Source organism: Kwoniella shandongensis, chromosome 5, assembly GCF_008629635.2.
Source record: "Kwoniella shandongensis chromosome 5, complete sequence".
Taxonomy (NCBI): Eukaryota; Fungi; Basidiomycota; class Tremellomycetes; order Tremellales; family Cryptococcaceae; genus Kwoniella; species Kwoniella shandongensis.
Window position 1 is genome coordinate 1511996 of NC_089291.1, and position 23613 is coordinate 1535608.

The 23613-nt window shown below is 49.8% G+C and overlaps 5 protein-coding genes across 5 annotated transcripts; 3 read left to right on the top strand and 2 right to left on the bottom strand.

Annotated features, from left to right (window-relative positions):
* Positions 1–503: 503 nt before the first annotated feature.
* Positions 504–3362, top strand: CI109_103235 (uncharacterized protein; the record flags this gene model as incomplete). Its single annotated transcript, XM_032001620.1, has 18 exons — positions 504–657; positions 741–863; positions 924–963; positions 1046–1199; positions 1297–1393; positions 1448–1528; positions 1592–1699; positions 1755–1840; positions 1898–1933; positions 1997–2299; positions 2366–2394; positions 2448–2472; positions 2533–2667; positions 2743–2811; positions 2871–2927; positions 2980–3019; positions 3105–3226; positions 3288–3362. 18 exons carry the CDS (start codon positions 504–506, stop codon positions 3360–3362), a joined length of 1734 nt encoding a protein of 577 aa, XP_031864510.1.
* Positions 3363–3598: 236 nt separating this feature from the next.
* CI109_103236 (uncharacterized protein) lies at positions 3599–6120 on the bottom strand (the record flags this gene model as incomplete). Its single annotated transcript, XM_032001621.2, has 12 exons — positions 3599–3851; positions 3969–4187; positions 4259–4334; positions 4413–4506; positions 4582–4655; positions 4724–4734; positions 4812–5041; positions 5139–5182; positions 5240–5268; positions 5334–5374; positions 5440–5504; positions 5673–6120. 12 exons carry the CDS (start codon positions 6118–6120, stop codon positions 3599–3601), a joined length of 1584 nt encoding a protein of 527 aa, XP_031864511.2.
* A 655-nt stretch (positions 6121–6775) lies between these two features.
* CI109_103237 (uncharacterized protein) lies at positions 6776–8457 on the bottom strand (the record flags this gene model as incomplete). The annotated part of the gene is made up of 6 exons (XM_032001622.1): positions 6776–7109; positions 7170–7300; positions 7393–7673; positions 7734–7842; positions 7916–8165; positions 8243–8457. The coding sequence occupies 6 exons, from the start codon at positions 8455–8457 to the stop codon at positions 6776–6778; spliced, it is 1320 nt and encodes a 439-aa protein (XP_031864512.1).
* Positions 8458–8849: 392 nt separating this feature from the next.
* CI109_103238 (uncharacterized protein) lies at positions 8850–11305 on the top strand (the record flags this gene model as incomplete). Its single annotated transcript, XM_032001623.1, has 13 exons — positions 8850–9185; positions 9257–9575; positions 9653–9822; positions 9873–9911; positions 9970–10085; positions 10144–10179; positions 10241–10340; positions 10395–10506; positions 10584–10689; positions 10744–10827; positions 10884–10898; positions 10959–11012; positions 11068–11305. The coding sequence occupies 13 exons, from the start codon at positions 8850–8852 to the stop codon at positions 11303–11305; spliced, it is 1725 nt and encodes a 574-aa protein (XP_031864513.1).
* Positions 11306–12342: 1037 nt separating this feature from the next.
* On the top strand, positions 12343–17006 carry CI109_103239 (uncharacterized protein; the record flags this gene model as incomplete). Its single annotated transcript, XM_032001624.1, has 12 exons — positions 12343–13170; positions 13241–13362; positions 13433–13688; positions 13751–13819; positions 13876–14020; positions 14080–14583; positions 14638–14694; positions 14758–15216; positions 15273–15335; positions 15395–16117; positions 16175–16243; positions 16309–17006. The coding sequence occupies 12 exons, from the start codon at positions 12343–12345 to the stop codon at positions 17004–17006; spliced, it is 3993 nt and encodes a 1330-aa protein (XP_031864514.1).
* Between the last annotated feature and the right edge of the window lie 6607 nt (positions 17007–23613).

Below are 23613 nucleotides of genomic sequence, written 5' to 3' on the forward strand. Positions count from 1 at the left end.
TGTCAGTACGCAGGCTCAGTAAGTAGTCTGTTCGGATATATTATTCCCACGTATCAGTTATGCGTGGGCGGTTAGTAGTATTTTGGGACATGCCTTCGAGAGTGATATCAGTAGGCTTGTTTCGTACGACTTCGATAGCCTGCTCGTGTCATCAACAATGTGGACGGATCAGCAGATTTCAGTCTTTTGGGGTCAGTCATGTCATACAGACCTACCAAGGCCAGACGGACGCGGTCCTTGATGCTCAGTAGGGAAGGACCAGACTGTTTGAGTATGTCCTCCATTGCAGTTTCAATATATAATGTTGTTTCAGACAAGAAGGAAAGTGAGGTCGAAATGAGGATGAGAAAAGACAGTGGCCTCTTCCTCGCGCTCGGAGACTGCCGACTCGGTGCCCCACGATTTCGAAGAGTGTTTATCGCGTCCGAAGTCCATCGCTTATCTTTGACTTTGCTTTTACGATCATTATCACCATCCATCCGATAAGGATGAAGGACGACTAGATGAGCCCTTCTACGAGTATAGGATGGATTGAGAGGGCGAGAAAGTTTCTTTCACCGAGCGATGTAAGAAGAGGAGGACTATTGGAGGGTGGTGGAGGGAATTACGAGCTGCTTTCTCCATCGGAGCATTACGAACCCGAAGAATTCGATGAAGGTGGGTTTATCCTTCTCAAAGCTCTCTGCGCTGTGCTTGAGCCGTTCTTGAGCCCACAGTGACTGATGCTCGTCTTCTCTCAGCTGCCTTTCCAATCGTGACATCTCTACCGGGTCCATTCCCCACGTCCGCTCAGGTCAAAAATCTCCGCCGCATACCTGGTATCGTGCCTTGGACTGCTTATGCGATAGCGCTGGTCGAGCTTGGTAAGCTCAACCGTGACAACATATACACATCATATGAGCTGACAGAACTCCTGCGCACAGCTGAGAGGGCTTCATACTATGGTGTCGGAGGACTCTTTCCGTACGTCAAGCTACCTCCATTGACCTATCATGATAGGCCCTGCCCCCGTAATCCCGACTGATTAGTCGATCTCTCGTCGCAGAAACTTTGTCCAACGCCCACTACCGCCAGGAGGACCAGGGACCGGTGCGCCTCCAGCTGGATCGCAGATCACCCCTGGCGCTTTGGGGCTTGGCCTACAAGTCTCCACGGCGCTGAGTGTCGTCTTCTCCCTTTTGGCGTACACAACACCCCTGGTAAGTCCACCATAGAATATCCTCCCTTCCTCTGGTCTCCATTCTTTCTGGCGAGCAAAGTAGACCCTGTTTCAGACAAGCTGACATAGATGCATAGCTTGGCGGACTGCTAGCGGATATGCGATGGGGAAAGTTCAAGACTATCGCAGTTGGTACGGGCATAGCAGGGATAGCTCATGTGCTATCGGTATATGGTATGCTATACAAACCTCACTGAGACCCCGGGGATAAGCTGACAAATTAAGTAGCTGCTCTACCATCTGTACTGCAAAACGGTGGAGCTTTCCTACCTTTCCTTCTAGGATTACTGCTCCTTGGTGGCTCAGCAGGTGAGCTCGATGTCTGCTGTGGTAGTGCGAAACGAAGCTGATTCAATCAACGCTGACTGGCAGGTCTGATCAAAGCCAATATTGCACCCATCATGGCGGAGCAATACACTCCTACCGAGGACTATGTATCATCTCTGCCCAATGGCGAAAAGGTCATAGTCGATCGCGAAGGTGAGCTTACTTCTCTTCCGGCGTGAGTAAACAAGCTCACGCTCCATTCCACTAGCGACGATACAGAGAGTGATGTCTGCATATTATGGCTCGATCAACGTCGGCGCCTTTCTGGCTGTCCTCTCCACCTTTGCAGAGAAGGTGCGTACGTGAATGCTATATTCAGGCGGTGCACTGACGGCCAGCTGATTATATCAGTACGTCGGCTTCTGGCTCGCGTTCTTGATTCCAGGTGTGAGTCAGCTTCTTGGTATTCGACAGCAAGTCGGATTCAAGCTGGAACTCATTCTCCACTAGGTTATATTCCTCTTCATGCCAATCTTACTATACGTCGTCCAACCCCATTTGGTCGCATCTCCACCTCCGTCTACTTCCGCTTTACTCGACAACTATCGTCAAGTACGCAAACTTGTCGGCTCCTCGCACGGCACACGACGTCATAGCACTGATCGGGAAGGCAGAAGCCATGAGCTACTGGACGCGGAAGCTGGCGACGTGATTCGGGCATGCAAGTTTTTTGGGTTCTTTGTGATTTATAATATTGCAGATGGGGGACTAAATGCTCTCGTGACAAGTCTGGCGGGCTCGATGACGACCAATGTGAGTGGGAGGTATCGTATTTCGATTGATCCTGCAATCGTGTTAATGTCGTCTCACGCCTGTTAGGGCGTTCCGAATGATTTCCTCGGTCATGCGTAAGTCTTCTTCGGCAAGATAGTGACGGTCATTAGCGCTGACTCGATTCCAGGAATCCGCTGGTGATCGTTATCGCGGTTAGTCTAGCTGACATAGCTCCCCACGCGATCACTTCACTGACAAGGGACAAATCGCAGATTCCCATCTTGAACCGATATATCTACCCATGGATCTCGGCCCGGGGAATCCCCTTCGGTCCAGTCCGACGGGTCGTAGTGGGCTTTCTCCTAGCAGCGGGTGGTATGGTGTGGTCAGCTCTCATCCAACATGCTGTGAGTGCCGATATCGAGTATCCAGCTTCTCCATAATGTTACAGTCACACTGATTGGGGTTTGTCGACGCATCAGGTGTACAAAACCTCGCCATGTGGATATCAAGCGACCATATGCGACGTAGGAACAGGGGTGTCGCCGTTGGTAAGCTGACAATGGGCGATTCCCCTGCATGACTTGAAGCTGATCTCACCATTGTACAGAGCGCATGGCTGATCTTGCCTGCACCTATACTCTCGGGCCTGAGCGAGTCTTTAGCTGTGAGGTTGACCACGGTGTTAAGCGTATCTTGAGCTGACCATAAGTGTGCAGATTGTCAGCGCTATGGAGATTGGTTATATGATGTCTCCTCGTGTGTACACCATCCTACCAGCATTCGTCCTCGTCGTCAGTCGTGGTAGTCGCGGATCTTCAGGCTGATGAGCCGCATGACACAGCTTCACTCCGATCTATCATCAACTCGCTCTTCCTCTTTACCCAAGGGATCTCGTCCGCCTTGGTCCTTGCTTTCCTCCCCATCATGAAAGATCCATATCTCGTTTGGCCATTCACTATCACCGTGAGTCGGGAGTCGAGCTTGCTCAGAGAGTGATTAATTGTGCTAATGGGAAGATGTGCAGACGATCATGACCCTGATCGCTACGTGCGGCGTTTGGAAGATGTTTAGATATCTGGATGACGATCATCGTTCATAGCGAGACAATTCAGGACAACATCACTGCCGAGCAAGGGCATATCAAGGGTATATTGGCAATCTTTCATGATATTCATCGTTTGGGGTACCTTCCTTTGCTTTTACTTAATCCGTAAACAACATGTACATACATCTATCCTTTTCTTCTGACCTTCTTATCTTCTTCACATATCCATTTTATTTTCCTAACTGTATCTAACTTCTTACAGTGCTAAATGTCAAACGCACATCTGGACATTACACGTACCCTCTGCCGGCATTGGGTGGTGCAGGACTAGGTACTGGGAAGTCTGCAACTTCCTCAGTATGTGAATAGACCGTCGGAGCTTTTGACGGTTCTCTCCTCACTCCTGGGGATGGACCAGTAGGATGTGATTCCGGGAATGTGGACGTTGGTGCGGGTCGATAGCCGTAGCTTATATCTTGTTCTTGAAGGGGTTGAGGATTCGCGTCGACATCATAGACTGACATAGAGTCGTTGTTGTGATATCTATAATGCAAACAATGAGACATTAGCACAATGGACCGCGAAGGAGAGGAATGCGATTAGAGACAATTGGACCCGTCATAGATGTGTGTTTGGAAGTGCGAGGGTAGGGGGACATACCGAATATCGTATGGATTCTGATAACTCTGATGATGTGGTCTATGATTCAACAAGATTGGAGATCTCGAATCGTCTTCCACATCGACAGAATTCGAATGACCAATCGCGAGTCGTTCGGTCCCATCACCAGAAGTTGGGTTCTCAAACTCTTCTTTGTAGCTGGTTCTACGAGGGTTGGAGAGTGGATCGAGGGTGACACCTTTTGAAGCTGCTTCGATTCTACAATACAAATCACACCAAACATCAGCAAATGCACTTGATTACTGTTAGTGTTCGGGTGCAAGACTCACCTCCTCTTACGCCATACATGTACTCGAGCTTTATGCATCTGTCTCCAGATATACCATGCTGCCCAGATGGTGATCACTAACATACAAGGACGAATGAGATCAGTATGCTGTATGAACCGTTATGTACTGATCAAGTGAGGCAAGTAAGACTTACAGAAACCAACGGCAAGGACAGTCCTTGAGATGATCTTGTCCTTTGAGCTCTTATCTTTGTTCTCGAACAGTACACCGAGATACACCACGATGAGCTGGAAAAGCAAGTTGGTGTAAGCGATGTAATACAAATGAGAAAAAAGATTGGAAATTGGTCGCGTCGCACTCACTTGCTTTGGCATGGTCAAGATACAGGCGATCATGAAGATCCAGATATTCATACCGCAAGTTGCGAATACGGCGGCTGAAGGGGTTGACACGACAATCAGCCAAGCGACCTAGCTATCACTTTACGGGAGATAAACAACTCACTCGTGAAGTGTCTATAGCATCACACCAAAAAGCCCGACTCTGTCAATCACCTTCACTTGCAGCTGAAGGCAAACTATGCTCGACTCACCCTGGTATAGCGCTCAATCTCGCCACGAAGATGATGAAGAATCCTCCTTCTCTAACCACATGCGCCATACAAGCATAGTTGATATTGTTCTTCTCATACTTCTCCGCCGTTGATCGAAGACAGTATTTGAACGCGTAGAAGTTTCCAACTTCGCCGAGGAATGTACCGGCTGCTGTGATGCCGAAACCGACCCAAAGTCCCCACACAGCTCCCACGAGGATGGCGACGATCTGCAGAAAGACGACATCAGCATGCGACACGGCATTTTGTTATGGAATGGTAAGGGAGCCACTGAACATAGCAACGGGAAGTAGCGATCACACTCACCTCGTGACCGAATAGCGGAGGGAATGAGATGACAAAGAAGATGGCTAGATCGACAGATGTCAGCTTACAGCACGAGGGTTTTGGTGAGCTTCTCAGCTAACCTATAGGGATCGTCCAACCACCAGGTAATCTGGTAGAACAGAAGACTTGCATCAGCACAGCAATGAGTTTCAGTGCGACTGAACAAAGACTCACGCTTTCATCCAATTTGCGACGGGAGTCAACCAGTCGACGATCTACGGAGATAACATCAGTGGAGACTCTCATAAAAGTAGCACCTGCTTAGCCAAAAGGCACTCACTTCGTCGTGGTAAAGCGACATGAGGCACACTAGTACTACGATGATAGCGGTGACAAGGTAGTAGACTGAATTTAGGTAGAGGTAAGCATATATGCGACGGCCTGATCAGCGCATTGCCTGAGTCAGACTCTGAGAAAGACTGCTGCTTGAGACAAAGGTCCATGGCACCTTCGTAGCGAGAAGAGCACCTGGGAAGGAGCGGATACTGGACGCAGCGGACAAACTTCACTCACACCACCATTCCTTCCTTATCCAGAATCTCCACGATTTCAACTCATTCCAATCAATCATACCCTTCTTCAGAAATTCCCTCTCTGCATCTTCGTCCTCCTGTGTCCATCCCTCAGGTCTCTCACCAACTGCCCAAATCGAGTTGGAATGTTCTTTATTCAGCGGTTGAGAATGCGATCCATGAGGTAAGACAGGATGGATCGATGATTCGGAATTAGAGCGATAGAGTCGACCTCCTTGTGTCTGTGTTGGTTGAGATGCGTAGGGGGTACTTCCATAAGGATCGTCGGATGGGTAGAGAGGTGGTTGTTGACCGTTTGGACTAGGTTGATAGTTTGGCATAGGCGTATGGGATTGTGGAGGTGATGTAGCTGGATTGGAACGATAAGAAGGAGGATATGGATGGGATATACCTTGCACAGGCGACGCAGTCGAGTAAGGTTGATTCATTGTGCGGTAGTGTCGTTGTCGGTTATCCTCAAGGCTTTAAGGGGAGTATTTTAAGGAAGATTAATCGTACGGACCAATGTAATGGGCGACTCCAAGCGCAGAAGTCGACAGTTTATGCCGTTGATTTGTGCTAAGAGCAAAGTCTGAGTTCTAGTCGATGACTTGTTGTGCTGATGTGGATTGGCAACTGATGAGTGACGCTTAAACCTGAGACGTAAGGGACCAGATATCCGTTGTGTCGCTGTCAAAGGAAGCACCGGTGGGTGCAGGTGTGATTCGTGTCGAATCGACTGTTGAGTACAGTGCAGGAGTCAAACTGGAGAGGTATGATGATGATATAAGTAGGATCAAGTAGTAATCCGGAAAACAAGAGAAGCGATGACAATGTACAATTGATGCACAGAGCGAGGGAAATGCTGTGTTTCATGTACTCCGACGCGAACCTGTACTTTGCTCTTACCCCGCGTTTGATCACCAACACCGAACAACAACTAGCGTTACCCTGAAAAACACCAACGGGCCACGGAAGACGGGAGTGTTCTATAGTTACCACGGCGATGCGGTAATGCCAAGAATAACTCGTAAATGCTGATGCAATGTCAATCACCACAACGACCCCTAATGCAATGTATTTTGACCGGCCGCCATCTACATGCTATCCACTTGCAGAACCCGCTGCAAATTCCATCAACCCCCACAGAGCCACTTTGGTATCTTTCCCACCACTTGCGAACCACCTTTCCTTCGGTGGAACTCCATCCATTTCTTCATCTTCTTCTTCCTCGTCAGAATTGATAGTGTCGTCGCCATCACCTATCTCCAAAGTGGATGCTATCTCTTTGCTGATTTCGTCGTCGTCCTTGCCTTCACCTTCGATGCTGAGCACAGGAGCGGGACGACTGTTGGCGAAAGTCACGACGTGGACTGTGTCTCGATGAGTGGAGAGCGTCCCGAGAGGTTTGGTAGTTGCTGCTGAGAAGAGACGGATCCTGTAGGGTGTACATGTATAAAGATCCGCCCTTCGCTGTACAATTGACAGGTGTACTCACTTTCCGTCCCATCCGCCCACTGCTACGACCCTTCCGTCTGGAGCAACAGCGATTGACGAATTTCCAATCTGCTTTGTGGAGTGTGCCCGCATTACATCGTCGTTGCCCAACCCAGTTCCCGCATCCAATACCTATGCGCAATAAGTCACTTAGAGATGCCCCCTTTCACTTGAGCACACTGGCATGGGCAGCGACTTGAACCGTCAAATCATCCGATACTCACCTTGCCAAAGTCATATCGCACCAGTCTATGATCCGCTGAGACTGACCAACCCCACTTCATCCCCTTATCAACGGCCATTCCCATGACAGCCTCATTGTGTCCTTTTTCAACCCATAATCTCTCCCATACTTTCGGACCTGAGGACATTCGTGCATCCCAATTGGTCGAAGTAGCAGATAGAGGTGCAGCGAAGAGCTCGACTCGACCATCTTCGTAGCCTGCTGCAAGGGCAAGACGGGAGGAGTCGGGCAGATACACAATGTGGAGGGACATGACGAGACCTGAAGCACAATGTTAGCGATAAAGGCAGGTGACGGGAAGCATAAATAGCAATCACTGACCCGATCGTGTAGGATCTGAACTAGAAGCAGCTATCTGTTCTTGTGTTTTCGGCGTTAGGTTCACAGAAGCATGTATTCTTCGCAATGAAGGAATGTGATAAATATCGATCTACAAACGAGAACGTGATCAGCTGAGCACATTATCGAGCTTCGTGAAGCGTTTGGGCAGCTGATCCACTCACAAGCTCGGAATCCGTCAAGCTAGGTACAGCCATGATCGCCTCCTTCTCCTTTCCTTTACCCTTCTCGCCATCAGCCACATTGCTCGGTATCGCCGTGATCGAGAATCGGCAAAAGTTCAGTGCGTTAGTAGGTAGTGATCGTTTCAGCTCCAAGCCAGGTTTGGATGATTTGGCGTTCGTGGACAATCCGAAGGAGACATATGGTCTCTTGAGGGGTTGATAGAAATGAATGAGGTTATCTCGCCCGTGACTGGCCGCCCAAGTGTGTATGTCCAGTGAGCTCGTGCTCGTCAACCCTAGCCTGTTAGCCGAGACTGGGTAGCTCACCTGATCAACCCGCCTTCCCACTCTTCCAGACCTAACACTCCGCCCTCATGAGCCTGCCAATATGCTACCACTCTCCTCACGCGTAGATCGAGGATCGAGATATACCCGTCTTGGTCACCCGAGTACAGAAGGGTGTTGGAAGGGTTGAAGTGGAGCGCCGAGAGAGGAGAATGGTGAGCTCGAAGAAGGTGGAATGGAGTCGGAGGGGGTGGCATATGTGTCCACTGGCTGCTCGCCAGAAGCTGTGATTGGCAAGAGCAGGATAGCAAGTGTTAATGAACAAAGGGAATGATAACGACACCAACATTGACTTTTATCTAACCTTCGTCTGATCCGACGGAAACACCAGCACTGGCAGACAGCTATTTACGTAATGTATGATTATTTACCTCCACCGGTGACTGACTACTAACCACTGGGATCTATAGATCTCTTTCGGAACTTGGCATTTTCATACACCGTCATAATCTCACTCGTTCCTCTTATCTTTACCTTGACACCGAACTTGGACGTCAATAACACCTGTTGCGGTCTCTTGCATGCTCGAGAGCCGCTCTTGACCTCCCGTCCTCCTTCACTCCATCTGCTTGGGTACCGCTTCTCCACGATGACCTCTCTTCCTGCTCGTCATTCTGCCATTCTCAACGGGCAAGCAGTTTCGCCCGGTTCTACGAGCCAGTCAAACGACAACAATGGAGGATACTTCTTCAATCCCGCTCATGGCTCGTCAAGCGCTCACTATGCAAATGGATATGGTACAGACGGGCATACAAACGGCAGCTCTCATGGAGGAGGAGGGGCGGGTCCGAAAAGACTGCATCATGGCAAGGGGTTGACATTCGAGGAAGCTCATGCGGGAGGGATCTTGTCAGATGAAGAAAGGAGTCTTGAATTTGATGGGCTACCCATAAGTGATGACGAAATAAAGAGACTGCCAAAGAAGGTGAGTCTCCTTGAACTATTCTCACTGATATGTCAGAGCAATGAGCTACCATGCTAATGGCCTGGGTGCAGCTCCGGCCATACTACACCAACCTCGCTCTTCTCCATGCCCACTATCTTGAAGTCGACTCCATTCTGTCCGGCTCATTACCTCGGAATATCGCACTCTCTTTTGCACCGACTACTCGAACGTACTCACAGCGATTCGAAGATATCGAAGAGGTCCTCTCACCCGGGTTGAGCAGAAGAGGGAGTGCGTGGAAGGTGAAGCAAAGTAGAATGCATCAGAACGAGAGCGAGAATGGAGATGAAGCTGGAGAGGAGACGGGTCTGCTGGGAATCGACAAACGAGAAGAAAGGAGGGAGAAGTTGGCAAAGTTGGCGTTGAATGGTGGGTTCGACTATATCTTCTGTCATCCGCAGGTGCGGGCTCAGCGAGCTGAAATACAAGCTGACCCATGAGATCAGTCAACACCATCGTCAACATCATTCTGGTAGCGGGTAAAACCTTTGCGGTGCTATATTCATCCTCAATCTCACTTACTGCCTCCCTGGTCGACTCGGCGTTAGACCTGTTGAGTACTTTTATCATTCTGGGGACCAGTCTGGCAATTGGCATAAAGAGCGATAAGCATAAGGTGAGAGACCATAGACGCGCAATAACAAAGTACTTATCTCAATTTCACAGTACCCAGCAGGAAAAAGACGGTTCGAGCCTCTTGGAGTGGTACGTAACTCTCCAAGTTTGGAGGTCGTTTCACCATGCTAACGCAAACGTTATTCAGCTGGTATTCTCAGTGGCGATGATTGCATCGTTTGTGCAAGTGTTCATCGAATCGTTCCAACGAGCTATTGGGCCTTCAGACGGACAGCAGGTTGACGTCAGTTTGATTGGTGTCATGTGAGTGACTTGTCTCTCTTCAACAGGTCGAATCAAATGCTTACGTTTCGCCTTACAGCGTGATGCTTGTAACAATCGCTGTCAAGGCGGTGCTGTAAGTCCTCACTAGCGGTCCGGTCTTGCCTCTCAACAGAATAAGCTGACTTTCATTCCAGCTGGGTTTGGTGTTCTCGAATACCTTCCTCGGGGGTTCAAGCCCTCGCGCAGGATGCAGAAAACGACGTATTCTTCAATGCGATGTCTCTCGCTTTCCCAGTATGTATCTGTTAATGTATCTCGAACAATATTACTGACATCCCTTACTGACAGTGGGTCGGCTCGTTACTGAAATGGCATCTGCTTGATCCGATTGGAGGTATGGTCCTGTCGCTATACATCATATTCGAATGGGTTAAAACTCTCCTCCAGAACTTCAACAATCGTACGTTGAGATACCCTCTTCCTGTTACCCTAGACCGCAATGTGTATGCTAGCCAGCTGACTTATCCGCCTGAATAGTGTCGGGCAAAAGCGCATCGCCAGATCAAATCACCAGGGTATTGTATCTTGTTACTCGATTCAATCCAGTATTGGAGATTGCCGATGTGGAATGCTATCATATTGGGTGCGTTGAATTGAGTGGCTGAGAAGTGTGATGACTGACATGGTAGTGCAATAGGGATGATCTGATCGTGGAAATTGACGTTATCCTTCCACGGACAAGCTCCTTACACTTTGCTCATGATGTAGGAGAGACCATACAGTAAGTGGACAAGGGACTCGAAATGGCTTGTGCTGACTCAGGCGACATTCGTATAGGTGTGTGATAGAGAGGTGAGCGATAGACTGTAATAATGTTTGGCTTATGAGGCCCCAAGCTAATTGGAAACGTAGCCTTGATGGAGTGTTAAGAGCATACGTGCACTGCGACTACTCTTCTTCCAACCCGTAAGTGTACCTACCTCGCCGCACCATAAGCGGTATCTGACTTCTCTACGCATAGGTCACAACATACGGCTCGAAACCCCCATCCTCAAGGTCAACCCCAGTTACTTCCCAACTCATCTTTACGGAGTTCGTCAAGTTCTTCTTCTGGATCCGCGACACCTCGACCGAGGAATCCCGTGCATTTCCTAGGTATCAATGGAAGCGGAGGTAAACCAGCAGAGATGTTGACAGCACCAGGGGCTGTGCCAATGAGTTCACCAAGTGAGATGGATGAAAACGAGGAGGAGAGATAGATGGACGCAGTAAGTATGCATACTTGTGGTCATTTATCGATTGACGTGGATTCTGATGGGTGCCAGCCAGGCTTTGACGGAGAGCCATAAGACACGTTCTTGCGCACTCTGGGAAGTCCTCGGAGAAACTTGAGTCGACAAAGCATTCCCATCCATGACAACGACCAACGTGGATAAACGTCCTTCATAGCCCATCGCTTTGGCCGACGCGAGATCCTGAAAGTCCGAGTCGTGGTTCCGTGGAAGATGGCGAAACGCCACGACGAATCGCGGTGGTCAGTGCACTAAGGGAGTCCAGGGTCTCGCGGAATCGGACCTCGACTTTCGTCATCGAGCTCAACTCGTTCAACGATACATTATTGCCCAGCGATGAACACACCGTAGTCGACAACACAGTGTGCAGCTTACAAGGGACATTCAATAAATCGCTTGCATACTCAATGGGATAACACAATCGAACGTATTAAGCACACCTCCGCGTCCCAAACACGTACCATACACGGCCGCGTCTTGATGTGGCATCGTGACTGACTTTGACGCGACAGGGTGACAATGCACACACCTTCCCCTTACCGAATGTGTCAAGTTGAACGACGTTCTACTAAACCATCATTCAACGTCCTTTCGACCCTGCAGTAGGGTAGGATGCAAACAGCCGCAAAGGAAGTAAACAAGTGGTCTGAGCACTTCATCTCCACACGATAAGGACTAGAACACTAACGGTTGACAGATTCATCGTCTTCTCCATTTGTTTATCCTTTTCTCTATCAGCTAACATACCTTGCCCGCATACTTACTTGTTTGTTACCTGCATCCCGTTCCATACCCATCTCAACGTTGACGAACTGTGTCGTCGCTTTACGCTCATTTTACGATATCATCAACGATCTTGCCTGTGCTTCTACGCTCATCAACAACACCTTATCAAGCTAATCCCGAACGATCAAGCTTATCTCCTCGCGTAGATCGACTCTTGATTTACATCATCTCAATCTCTTCTTCCTGAACGACCACAAATCTGGTCAGCAAAGCCCACTATGGTCTCCTCACAACCTACACTGCACAAACCGAAATCCAAGATCCGACTTCGACTCGGTCTCACTCCTCCTCACCCTAAACAACCTGCTCCTCAATCAACAACTCATCTTTCACCTCTCGATCCTACGCCCATTCCCAGCCTTACCTCATCGACATCTACGACCGCATCATCAAATACATCATTTTCTCACAATCTGTCCAGAATCGATTCTCGTTCCGCCTTCACATATGACTCTGCCACTCCTAGTCCTGGAGACACTGCCAGTCCGAGTCCGAGAAGCAAGAGGCCCGAATTTGATACTATCTCATACAACACCCAGTCCCCAATCAGTCTGATCGATCCCAACGAAGATCACCAACTGGCTCAATCTTACGCACAAGATGGTGCCTTCGACGCGAATTATTCCGCTTCGTCCTCCTTGATTTCCGATACCGACGGAGACGTCACTGGAAACCCAGGGTCTGCTGTTCAAACGTACGCGTCTCAGCCCACATTGACCCACTCCACATATGACGCAAGTGGGACAGGGGGAGAGAATACACTTCACCCCAACATCGCAGCTGCGGTCTCTCAAGTCGACGATATCTTCTCCTTGACCGATCAACAGCTCTCTGAGCGCTTCACATTCATCACCGAGATCGGATTCGGTAATTGGGGAAGTGTATGGCTGTGTAAACCCAAACATCCAAGGGCGAGCGTGCTCGGCGGTGCTGAAGCCAGCGGGAATGCGGCGGTAGTGCGACTCGGAAAGAAGGCAGCTGCCAGTGGTGGAAGTGGCGCTGGAGGGAAAGTGGCTATCAAGTTGGTCCACAGGAGTAAAACAGCTGTAAGTCCAGCTTCAATCCTTCTCACTTAAATGTATGATTGAAGCTGAGTCTTGGCTTCGTTTGATATAGACCACTGCTGCTCGGGTGAAAGCTCTCTGGGGCGAGATGAAAATCATTCGATCACTCCGACACGAACCTCATCCAAGTATCATCCAGTTCGAAGCGTTTGTAATCACGCCAAGTTATGCTTTGTGAGTGGAAAATTCTTGTTACCAAATTCATCGGTCGAACATTGTTGAGATTGGTCTGCTCACTTAATAGGGTTATCATGCCACATCTCGCGGACCTCATCCCTGTTTGTCTCCCACCATCTCGAGCAACTCCTTACTTTCGTCAGCTGGCATCGGCTGTCGGATACCTCCACGAGAGAGGTATCACACACAACGACATCAAGCCTGCGAACGTCCTGTTGAGTCACAATGACGTGCCAGTCTTGGTCGACTTCGGGTTCGCACAGAAGTGGGAAGTTGGTTCAAGGGGAAGTTTTCTGAGCTCGCTGAACTGGGGGACACCAGAGGTGAGTGCTGCATAACTTGGCATGTAAGAGACATAGAGCTGATAAGATGTGATTGGATGTAGTATCTTGATCCACACAGGGCAAAAGGTATGCCACACGACGAACGCGCATCCGACGTCTGGTCTCTTGGAGTGAGTTAGATCATGACCCCACAACCGTAGAGTGGGTTGACAGCTGACAACCCTAGATTACCATGTTCGAGATCCTCATCGGTCGGACACCCTTCGAGGACGAAGGGGAGGAAGAACAGTTCGCGACTCCAGACCAGCTGGTCGTCTATTACGAACGATCAAGACGTGGTGTCTGGATCGGCGAGTGGGCCATGCCTGAAGGTGAGTACAGTCCCTGACTCGACACCAGAGATCCTACTAACTCCTCCTGTATTCTGTAGACCTTGAAGATCTGCTGCGTCACATGATTCACCCTGACCCGACGCACCGATCCACCGCGATGGACGCATACCACCATCAAGCTCTCCAACCTTCTGCACCGAGCGTTATCGTCACGCCTCATTTCGTCCGCGCCGCAGCGAGTTTCGACGACTCAGAGGAACCACTCCCACCACCCGAAGAGTTCACCCAAGCTCTTGCACATGCAAACAATGCCACTGCGACGACTGGCGATAAGGAGAAGAAGAAGAAACGCAAGGTCAAGAAGGACCACAACAGAGAACCATATCATCGAACAGCTACTCCTACAGCCCTTGGAGAATCCATCAAGCAGCATACTAGCGTCAGTAAGGCCAAGAAGGAGAAGTTGGAGAAAGATGAGGACGACAAGGAGAATGTAGCGGTGCAAGAGCACGAGATGGTCAAGAAGCAGAGCAAGTTGGTGATCAAGATGCGGGTAGAGGATGAGAAGGACGATAAGAACGGAGAGCAAGAAGACCCGACGCGTGAGTAACGTAACCAGACCAACAAAGCTTGTTGCTGATGCGTGGATACTTCAGCTACCAAGGTGTTGAAGCCCGCTCAACCTCTCCGAATGAAGGAGCTCGCTGTCACTGGTAAGTCAGCGAGCTGCCCTGCTTGTCCAATACAGTGTACGCTGACACCTGCCGCTCTCTTAGCTGGCAAGAAGGTCGCTCCCCGTACTTCGGACTCGCAACTCACTTCGCTGTCCCGCCCAACTTCCGCCTCATGTGGCAAAGACCTCACTCACTCTACTTCGACGTCCACACTCAAAGACAAGCGAGTCTCGGTCCTCTCTTCCACATCCACTGCTCCGAAGAGCAAGGATGATGCAGTTATCAAGACGATGCGATCCCTTGAAGGCGTCAAGAAGCTTCACCAGCATCACCACAAGGAGAAAGACGAAAAGGTCCACGATGCTCTGGCAGCAGTAAAGAGACACGCTCCAGAGCCGCCTAGACCGAAGAGTCTGGACTCTGCTGTCGAGCTTGAGAAGAGCAAAGAGCAGAAAGATGAACAGAGGCGAAGTCTTGGTCTTGAGCGAGCTGTGCTTGTAGAGGTCAAGGAAGAAGAGGTCGATATCAAGGTCAGGGAGGGGGACAAGGAGGTGGACACAGGTGAGCTATCACCCTTATCCGGCTCGGTGAAATTGTAATCTGACTATGCTCTGCAGTCGTGCACTTCCACCACGAGCAGAAGACCGGACATCAGCAAGCTGCCCCTCCAATGTCGCCTCGTAAGTCTGAATTATCGTATCTAGTCCTGTGGGCAGTATGGCTGATCCACTTCACGTAGCCCGTACTCAAAGATCAAGCGCTCAAGCCATACCTACCCCGTCTCCTCAGAAGACCCGTCGACATGGTCCTCGTCCTCATGCCGAGCTCAACGTTATCACCGGCAAGATCTTCCCTGCTTCAGATGAAGAGTCTCCTCTTGCCGAGCTTCGGGAGAAGATTCTCATGTCTGATCAAGAGAAACTTGTTCGATTCCGTCAAGTGTCAGGAGATTTGGTCGAAACTCTCATGAACGAGAAGGAAGACAAGGCCGTTTACCCTGCTTCGCCATCACGTCAATCCAAGCATTCTGCTCCTGCCTTCACTCATATGGACACCGCGTCACCTACATCGACACCTCGAGCATCGCAATCTACGTTACCACAAACTAAGTCTGTAGAAGCTTTGGCTCTCGACAATAGACTGGACAAGATGTCAGCATGGATCAAGAACGTCGAATACATTATCGAAGACGCACGAAGAGCACTTGCAGAAGGACGAGAGCCCGGTTTGCCAGTCCTCACGATCCCGACGGAAATCACCGGCGACTCGCAAGAACACAGATTTGGTGTCACGCCGGACAAGAATGGTTCGTTACCTGCTCATTTGAGAACGAGCTCGACGCAGGTGGAGCCTTCTACGCCACCGAAGTGGATGACGTACGCGGAGGCGGAGGAGAAAGTGAGAGCGGCGAATGCATGGATGGAGGAGCAAGGTAAGAGGGGCAAGAAGGAGAGACCAACTGGTGAGTATGTTGAACGGATATCGTCAAGGCAGAATGGCTGATTCATATCCGACACAGTGTCTCATGTCTTGAAGCTCTTCGGAGCTGAGAAGAAGGAGGACAAGGTTCAGCCGAGATCAAACACACGTAAGCTACCTATTCTACAGCATATCTATACTGGTAGCAATGGCTGACTCAGATCACCTTCGTAGCTGATCCTGCCCAACTGATCGCACTCAAACCGCCAGCTACTGCCACACAGACTCACGCTTTGCGAGGTGCACCTTCCACCCCTGCGCTCCGATCGTCTTTCGCGTCGTCAACCACTCGTGCTCCACGCGTTCCTTTACGAAAGTCCGAATCGAACTTGCGCAATTTCAATACCTTACCCGTTATTCCTTCTGCTTCCTTCATCGCTGAGCAGCAATACGACGAAAACAACCATCCTTTCTCTGACGATGAGGAAGAAATGATGGTAGGAACACCTCGCCGAGTGCGAGCCGAGCGAATGCTTCGAAACGAACCTGGCATTGTGAGACAAGGTGAAGGATGGGGAAGTCTCAGTTCCGGACGAGCGATGATGAAGCCATCTTCATCAATGGCTTCGCTGCGAGATCGAGCTCGTGCCCTACTTGGCGATTCTACTTCGAAAGACAAAGTTGATATGCCAAGTCACAAGGTTGAGAAACGATCGTCGCGATTGACCCTCCGATCAATGACTATTTCCAACCACGATGCAAGACCGGGAACGCCAGGCGCTCAATCTGTCATGGCGATGAAGGCTGGCGCGGGCACAGGTGCGACTGGTCCAGGTGTGGAGGGCCGAAAAGTAAAGGGGTGGGTGAAGAGCCTGAAGGGTGCGATGGGGATGGGTAAGAGACCAATGGACAAGGTCGAGGAAGGCGCATAAGTCTTGGGTCATGATTTCGGTCTGCTTTCGTTTTTCGTCTTTGACTTTTCTTGTTTAGATTCATACATGCCGGTCATTCGTTCATCCAGTACTCATTGTAAATACAGGACTCGTAAAGTATACCCCTCTGCTATGCTTTGACTGCTTGTTTGTTCACGTACTACTCATACACATCTGGATACCCACTCATACTATATCCATCGCTTGCTTACCTAACGTCGCTCCTTTCGTTTCCGTCTTGAAAACGTATCTTTACGCCTCTTATGCCGGACATGACTATGCAGAACAGTTCTACAGTATCTTTGCACTTTACACAACAGCATGGGGATGGTGATATCGGTGCGTCGTTGTTTCGTTATATGTGGTCTTTCAGCTTTTCCCCTTGACGTTGTGTCATCGCATGCCCCTTCGCCGTCGTATAACGTCAGTGCATCCTGTACATCCACCGCAGACACTCCTTTTGTTACTTCTCCTTAACAAATGATGTTTGCCTTCTCAAGGCCCCTGTACGGGTAACGTCGGTCAATCCCTGGGAAATACATGATCGGACCTTCCTTTCAACTGCATCTCCTTGGAGGAGATTGCCTCCAAGTCGCCCCCTTGGAAGGGGAGGGGTGGGATTCCAGTCCATACAAACCTCTCTTGTTGGAAAAAGCTCTCAATTCTATCTCGTTTACTTTCTCATACAATCACTTGAAACTGGTCAGCAATCACATGCAAGCCCTTGTACAGTCTATGCTTTACTCACATGTCCTAGATATTGTCAACACTTTGTCAAAAGACTGCACTCCATCATCATGTCAACAGGTATGTACCCTGTTCTAGTCATTGGTAACTCCAGTAATCTTGATTAACGTGAATCATCCTGCCTATTAGACCCCAGCTTCACCAATCCAGATGCCTTCCAAGACTCTCAGCCCAATTATGTTGATCCCAGCCCGCTCTCAGTCACCTCTTCATTTTCAATGATACATGGCCAGTTCCCCTCACCTTCTTTTGTTCTGTCTGACCAAGTATTGACAGCCTGTCACGATGATCAACAGAGGCTTCAGTCAATGAAGCCCTATCACACCACGGAGACAAGGTTGAGTGATATTCGCCAAAGGCGTCAACTATAATGACGAGATGGACGAGATACTCAGCGAGAATGACGAGAACGACGAGAATCCGAAGAGAACAACCTCAGGATGAGCGTTGTGGCCTTGGACTGACTGAAGGCTAAGTGATATCGTCAAGAACGATAGCGAAGGTACGGTGTATGACTTTCAATCGGGAAATCACTAAGGAAAAGAGTACAAAAGATGAGAATAGCCATTCTCCTATATATCCATCCATCCATCCGTCCATCTACGTTGAGCGATATTCTACAACTCGGCGAGTTCGTCGAATTAGACCGAATAAGAGATGGGTTCGTTGAATGAAGTTCTACGAGTTCGACGAGAATAGCGAGTAGTGCGGAGAGTGCGTCGGGATCTTGTAGGTCACGTGATGTATGTGGCAGTGACCGTCATGACACTAAGAGATGGGTTCGTTGAATGAAGTTCTACGAGTTCGACGAGAATAGCGAGTAGTGCGGAGAGTGCGTCGGGATCTTGTAGGTCACGTGATGTATGTGGCAGTGACCGTCATGACACTCTGCCCACCCTTACGGTCGAGCTCCGGCGAGACAACAATGAATTCGACGAGAACAATGGCGAAATCGGAGAGGGCGACGAAGACTGCCCGAAGCAGAAGCGAGAACGGAGTCGAAAGGAGGGGTTCGAGCGCACAATGGCGACATTGACGTCGGTCGGTACTAGAAAAGGCAATTTTCTGACAGCGCAGCAACATATCGTCGAAAGGAGGGGTATGTTGAATGACAGAGAGAAACAAACAAGAGAAATACTCAACTTATCGTTAATCCCCCTTCACTTCTCAAATCGTTTCCAAACACTTCCTCACATTCATTCACTCAACAACTCCCCATTACTACTACCATGTCACAACGATTCCACCCTTACAACCGCCCACAAGGGCGTTCTCGTGAGTCTATCGTGCTGCAAAGGAGCAGGACCGTGCTGACACCGAGTGTAACAGAAATATCGCTGAGAGTAGCGACCGGTATGATCATTATCGGACGAAATGACGGTCGTGAGTAAGATTGGGTTGATCGTAAGAGTGAGATCGACGAGAATAGCGAGAACGATGAGAGCAACGGAAAGAAAGAAAGCGAGAGTGGCGAAAACCGCGAAGGGATGTGAATGTTGACTGATAAATGTGCGTATGATAGAGCGAACGATTGTAGAGGGAGAAGGACTGGAGTTGGTACTTGATGCCGACAGTGCAGAGGTCGCGGAGGTGAGGGACAACGACAGTGAGTACACACAATGCAAGAACAAGGGAAACGAGAAAACTTAGCGAATGCTTGCTGATAATCAATCAACATAGGGATCAACACGGCCGTTGAGGCCTCCGAAACGATCGACCATACCGCAACCGCGGAATTGATCGATCTCACGGACAATGCAACCATGCCAAGTGTCGAGACCATGCCTCTGAATGCAGATCTACTGGCGGTAGATGAAGTAAAGCGAGAGCTAGATTTGGAGCTCGAGATGATTGCACGAGGTACGTTCGAGTCCGACAGTGAAGTGCCATCCGCTGACGAGACTGTAGCGTACGTTCGAGAACCTGTGTTCGAACGACCAACGGATGGCTCGGAGAGCGTGGCGGAGATCGAGGAATGGGAAGTGGTGGACCGTACTGGTGAGTCCTATGGGACGAGATTGATCAATCAGCGAAAACAGCTAACGAGTGGTATACTTAGGCCCTTTCCAAGGCCCCAATGAGAGGGTCCTAGGACCAGACGTGGAGGTGAGAACGCGTGGAGACCGTCGCGTCGAAGCGTTGGTTGAGCAGGTGAGCGAGGGTGAGCCTGAGCTCGTTGAGGATGAGGGAATGCCGGGTATTACGCGTGAGTGTCTTGAGGCTGCGTTTGACAAGCAACATACTGACACCCAGCAGCATACGTGCCGATGCCGGTTATAGAAGAAGAGTTCGAGGGGAATGAGGAAAGGAGGAGAAGAGAGGTGACTGCGAGTGGTTTGGATGCCGGAGCTATGAGTAAGTGTAGTAAGTTTGAACGATCGTATAGCACGCTAATTGTTAGCACAAAACACAGTTCCGATACCTGAGGTCCTCGACAACCAAGGCGACGCTCATGACGAGATTGTTCAAGGCCAGGCCGAGGCTGAGGCGAATGACAGAGAGAGGACTCTTTCGGCCGATGTGCCCCCGCACCCCAGACAAGGGGAGAGTCTGGTTCTCCGTCCTTGCCGGTGACGCCGAAGAAGCCTAGGCCGAAGAGCAGTCTTCGTACCCCCGAGGCAATCCGAGTACGTTAAACTATGATTTTGTCTGCACTTATTTTAGCGAATTCGCCGTGCTTGGCGAGATGTAAGAGAGTACTTAGCTGATTACGACGATAGTCCTCCCACCCCGATGCCGTTGTTCGAGACCCCCCTTGTGACACTTGCGAGCTTCAAGGACTCGTCTGTCTTGGTCCGAACAGGATAAACTCCAAGTGCTTCACCTGCACGAGTATGTCCTGTTCTCATTATAGACCGAGACGAGCCTTGTCGCCAAAAGTCTCCTCTGGAAGCTTGACTACATTCATGATTTCGATTGAGTCTGCTAGGAGCACCAGTGGCGTCACGAGGGCGTACCACGTCCAGGAGGCTCGTCGACTTGGTGGGCTGATGGGGCTGGACCTCGAGTCTTTCACAAGCGACTTCGAAGGTGAGGGTCTCTCCGGTGGGAGCGGGGGCGGTGAAGCAGGGTCCGAGGTTGGTGCTACAGAAGAAGGGTCAGCGCGGGGTAATAGACAAGGTGGAAGTAGAAGAGGAAGGGGTCGAAGGGGTGCTTCAAGCGGAGCGAGTGGGGATCGTTTGTCGAGTTTGAGACCGAGAAAGTAGACTGTTGTAATAATACATGTACACATGCCCTGCATAACAGAATAATTAGCAAGTATCGTATCCTTGAGACCTTATCCAGATAAAAGGAACATCACAGCCAAGCGTTAACACGACCAGTCAGAGAGATAATAAACAGGATTGTGATGTGTGAGACCGAAACAAAAGAAACAGAGTACGTTACGATGAGATATGAGATCAAGCCCGAGGCTTATCAGGATTCGTTCGATGGAACTCCGCTACAAGCTCTTGAGCTCCCAATAAGTTCGCCGCAGGCTCCCAGCTGACGTGTTCGTCGGTACCCTTGTAGCCCAACCATTCTACTTGATATTCTAATCGATTTCGGCGAATACGAGAGTCAATGATCCGTTCAACTTCGTAGTTTTCGCCTATTTCGTCGACTTCAACTGGTCCAGGCGGTTCATAAGATTGACCAGGCAGTTGAGGGGGTGTGAAATGACGAAGCAGGATGACGTTGAAAACAGGATGAACTCGCATCGTATCAGGAAGCTCGAGCCGACAAGCTCGATCGCCGATGACTTCGGATACGGTGTAGGGACCAGACCATTTGATATCCAACTTCTTCATGGGTCGCTTTGTCGTCATGTTCCGAACGTTGAGTAAAACCTGATCCCCGACCTTGTATCCTGGATCCTCTCTCCGCTTCTCATTGAAGTAGCGAGCATAGTCCTCATTGGCGACTTCTATGTTTTGCTTACACAATTCGTGTACTTCCTGTAGAGACTTCACCTTCATAACGACGGATTCGAGATGCGAGGCGCCTTCGATGATCTGATCAACCCATCGAGGGTCATAACCGTAGTTGGCGAAGAACGGTGACATCTTAATAGCCGAATGCACCGAATTGTTGTACGAGAATGACGCGAGAGAAAGCAATGACGACCAATTGTCTTGCTTGTACGAAGTGAAGATGCGAAGATATTGTTCGAGGACCTGGTTGACCCTTTCCGTTTGACCGTCGGTCTGAGGGTGCCAAGCGGTGGACAGGGAAGCCTTGATACCGAGGGACTTGCAGACACCATCCCACACTCGACTCGTAAACTTCGAACCGCGATCGGAGACGATACTGGACGGGAGACCATGCTGGGTGATGATGTTGTCGACAATCAGATCGACGCACCCAAGAGCGGTGAGTTTCGTAGTTGTAGGAATGAAACCGCCCATTTCGTCAACCTATCAACGACAACAAGGATCGAGTTGTATCCTTTTGACTTAGGTAGTTCTTCTACGAAATCCATCGAGATTGCTGACCACGGGAGATTCGGGACTTCGAGGGATTGGAGGAGCCCATGTGGTTTCTGTCGAACTGGCTTGTTACGTTGACAGATCGCACACCCCTTGATATAAAGCTCGACATCCCTGCGAAGACCAAGCCAGCAATATTCCCTTTGGATCAGATCGTGAGTCTTACTTACACCAGGATGTCCAGCGAGAACACTATCGTGATGAGCGTTGATGACCTTGGCTCGACAAGTTCCATTGTCAGGAATGTAGATTCGTCCATTGATTCGGAGCAATCCTTGAGAGTCGAAAGCGAGAGTTGTGGCACTGTTGAATCCCATCCGTCGAACGAAACCTCTCAACTTGGAAGGATCGTTGGAGTCCGAAGTACCTGGCGAAGCATCGATGACAGTAGATTCCGTGGATAAGTCATTCCTCACCTGATCAAGATCTGAATCCAGCTTCAATCCTTCCACTATTCTCTCCACATCGACATCATCGTTGTCTTCAGCTCTTGATGTTATACCGGTCTCTTCGCCGTACAAGGAGTGGACCAACGCGCGAAGGGGAAAGACGTAAGCGTGAAAGGATTCAGAAGACTGATCGAGGTTAGGTAGGGCTTGGACGAAGTCTTGCTCCTTATCCTCGCCGTTAGGCAAGTAATCAGGGCGTCGGGAAAGTGCATCAGGGAAGGCTGCCTTGGAGCCTGGACGATAGACGATTTTGAACGAAAATCCGGAGAGAACGTCGACCCATCGAGCTTGTCGTGGATTAAGTTGTCGAGGTTCCATCCAATACGTGAGGTTGAGGTGGTCCGTGATAACAGTCGACGAAACCTGCAATAATAAATGACGTTTTCGTCGAAAAGCCATCACAATCGCCAGGAACTCCTTTTCTGTAACAGTATACCTCAACTCAGCACCTTTGAACGCACCTGACTCCATAACAACTGGATGTTCTAGTTGAGTTACCGGATCGATCTGAGAAATAACGAAACCCCATCCGAAGTGAGAAGCATCTGTTTGAACCAGAGTTTCCGCTTCAGGGTTAAAGTGGGCGAGGACGGGAGCTTGAGTTAACGCGGTCTTGAGTGTTTCGAAAGCCCTTTGCTGGAGATCTCCCCAAATGAAAGGAACGTTCTTGCCAGTAAGGATGTTGAGTGGTCGAGCGATACGAGAGAAATCCTTGACAAATCGACGATAATAGCTTGCAAGTCCAACGAAGCTTCGGCATTGTCGAAGTGTTCTGGGAACAGGGAAGTCCACAACACCTTGCACGTAAGCAGTGTCGGCCCTAACGCCCTTGGCAGAGATCATGAAACCAAGGAACTTAACTTCTTCACGCTCAAACTCGCACTTCTTAGCGTTGAGATAAAGATTTGCCTTGCGAAGGATCTTGAAGACTAAGCGAGTCAA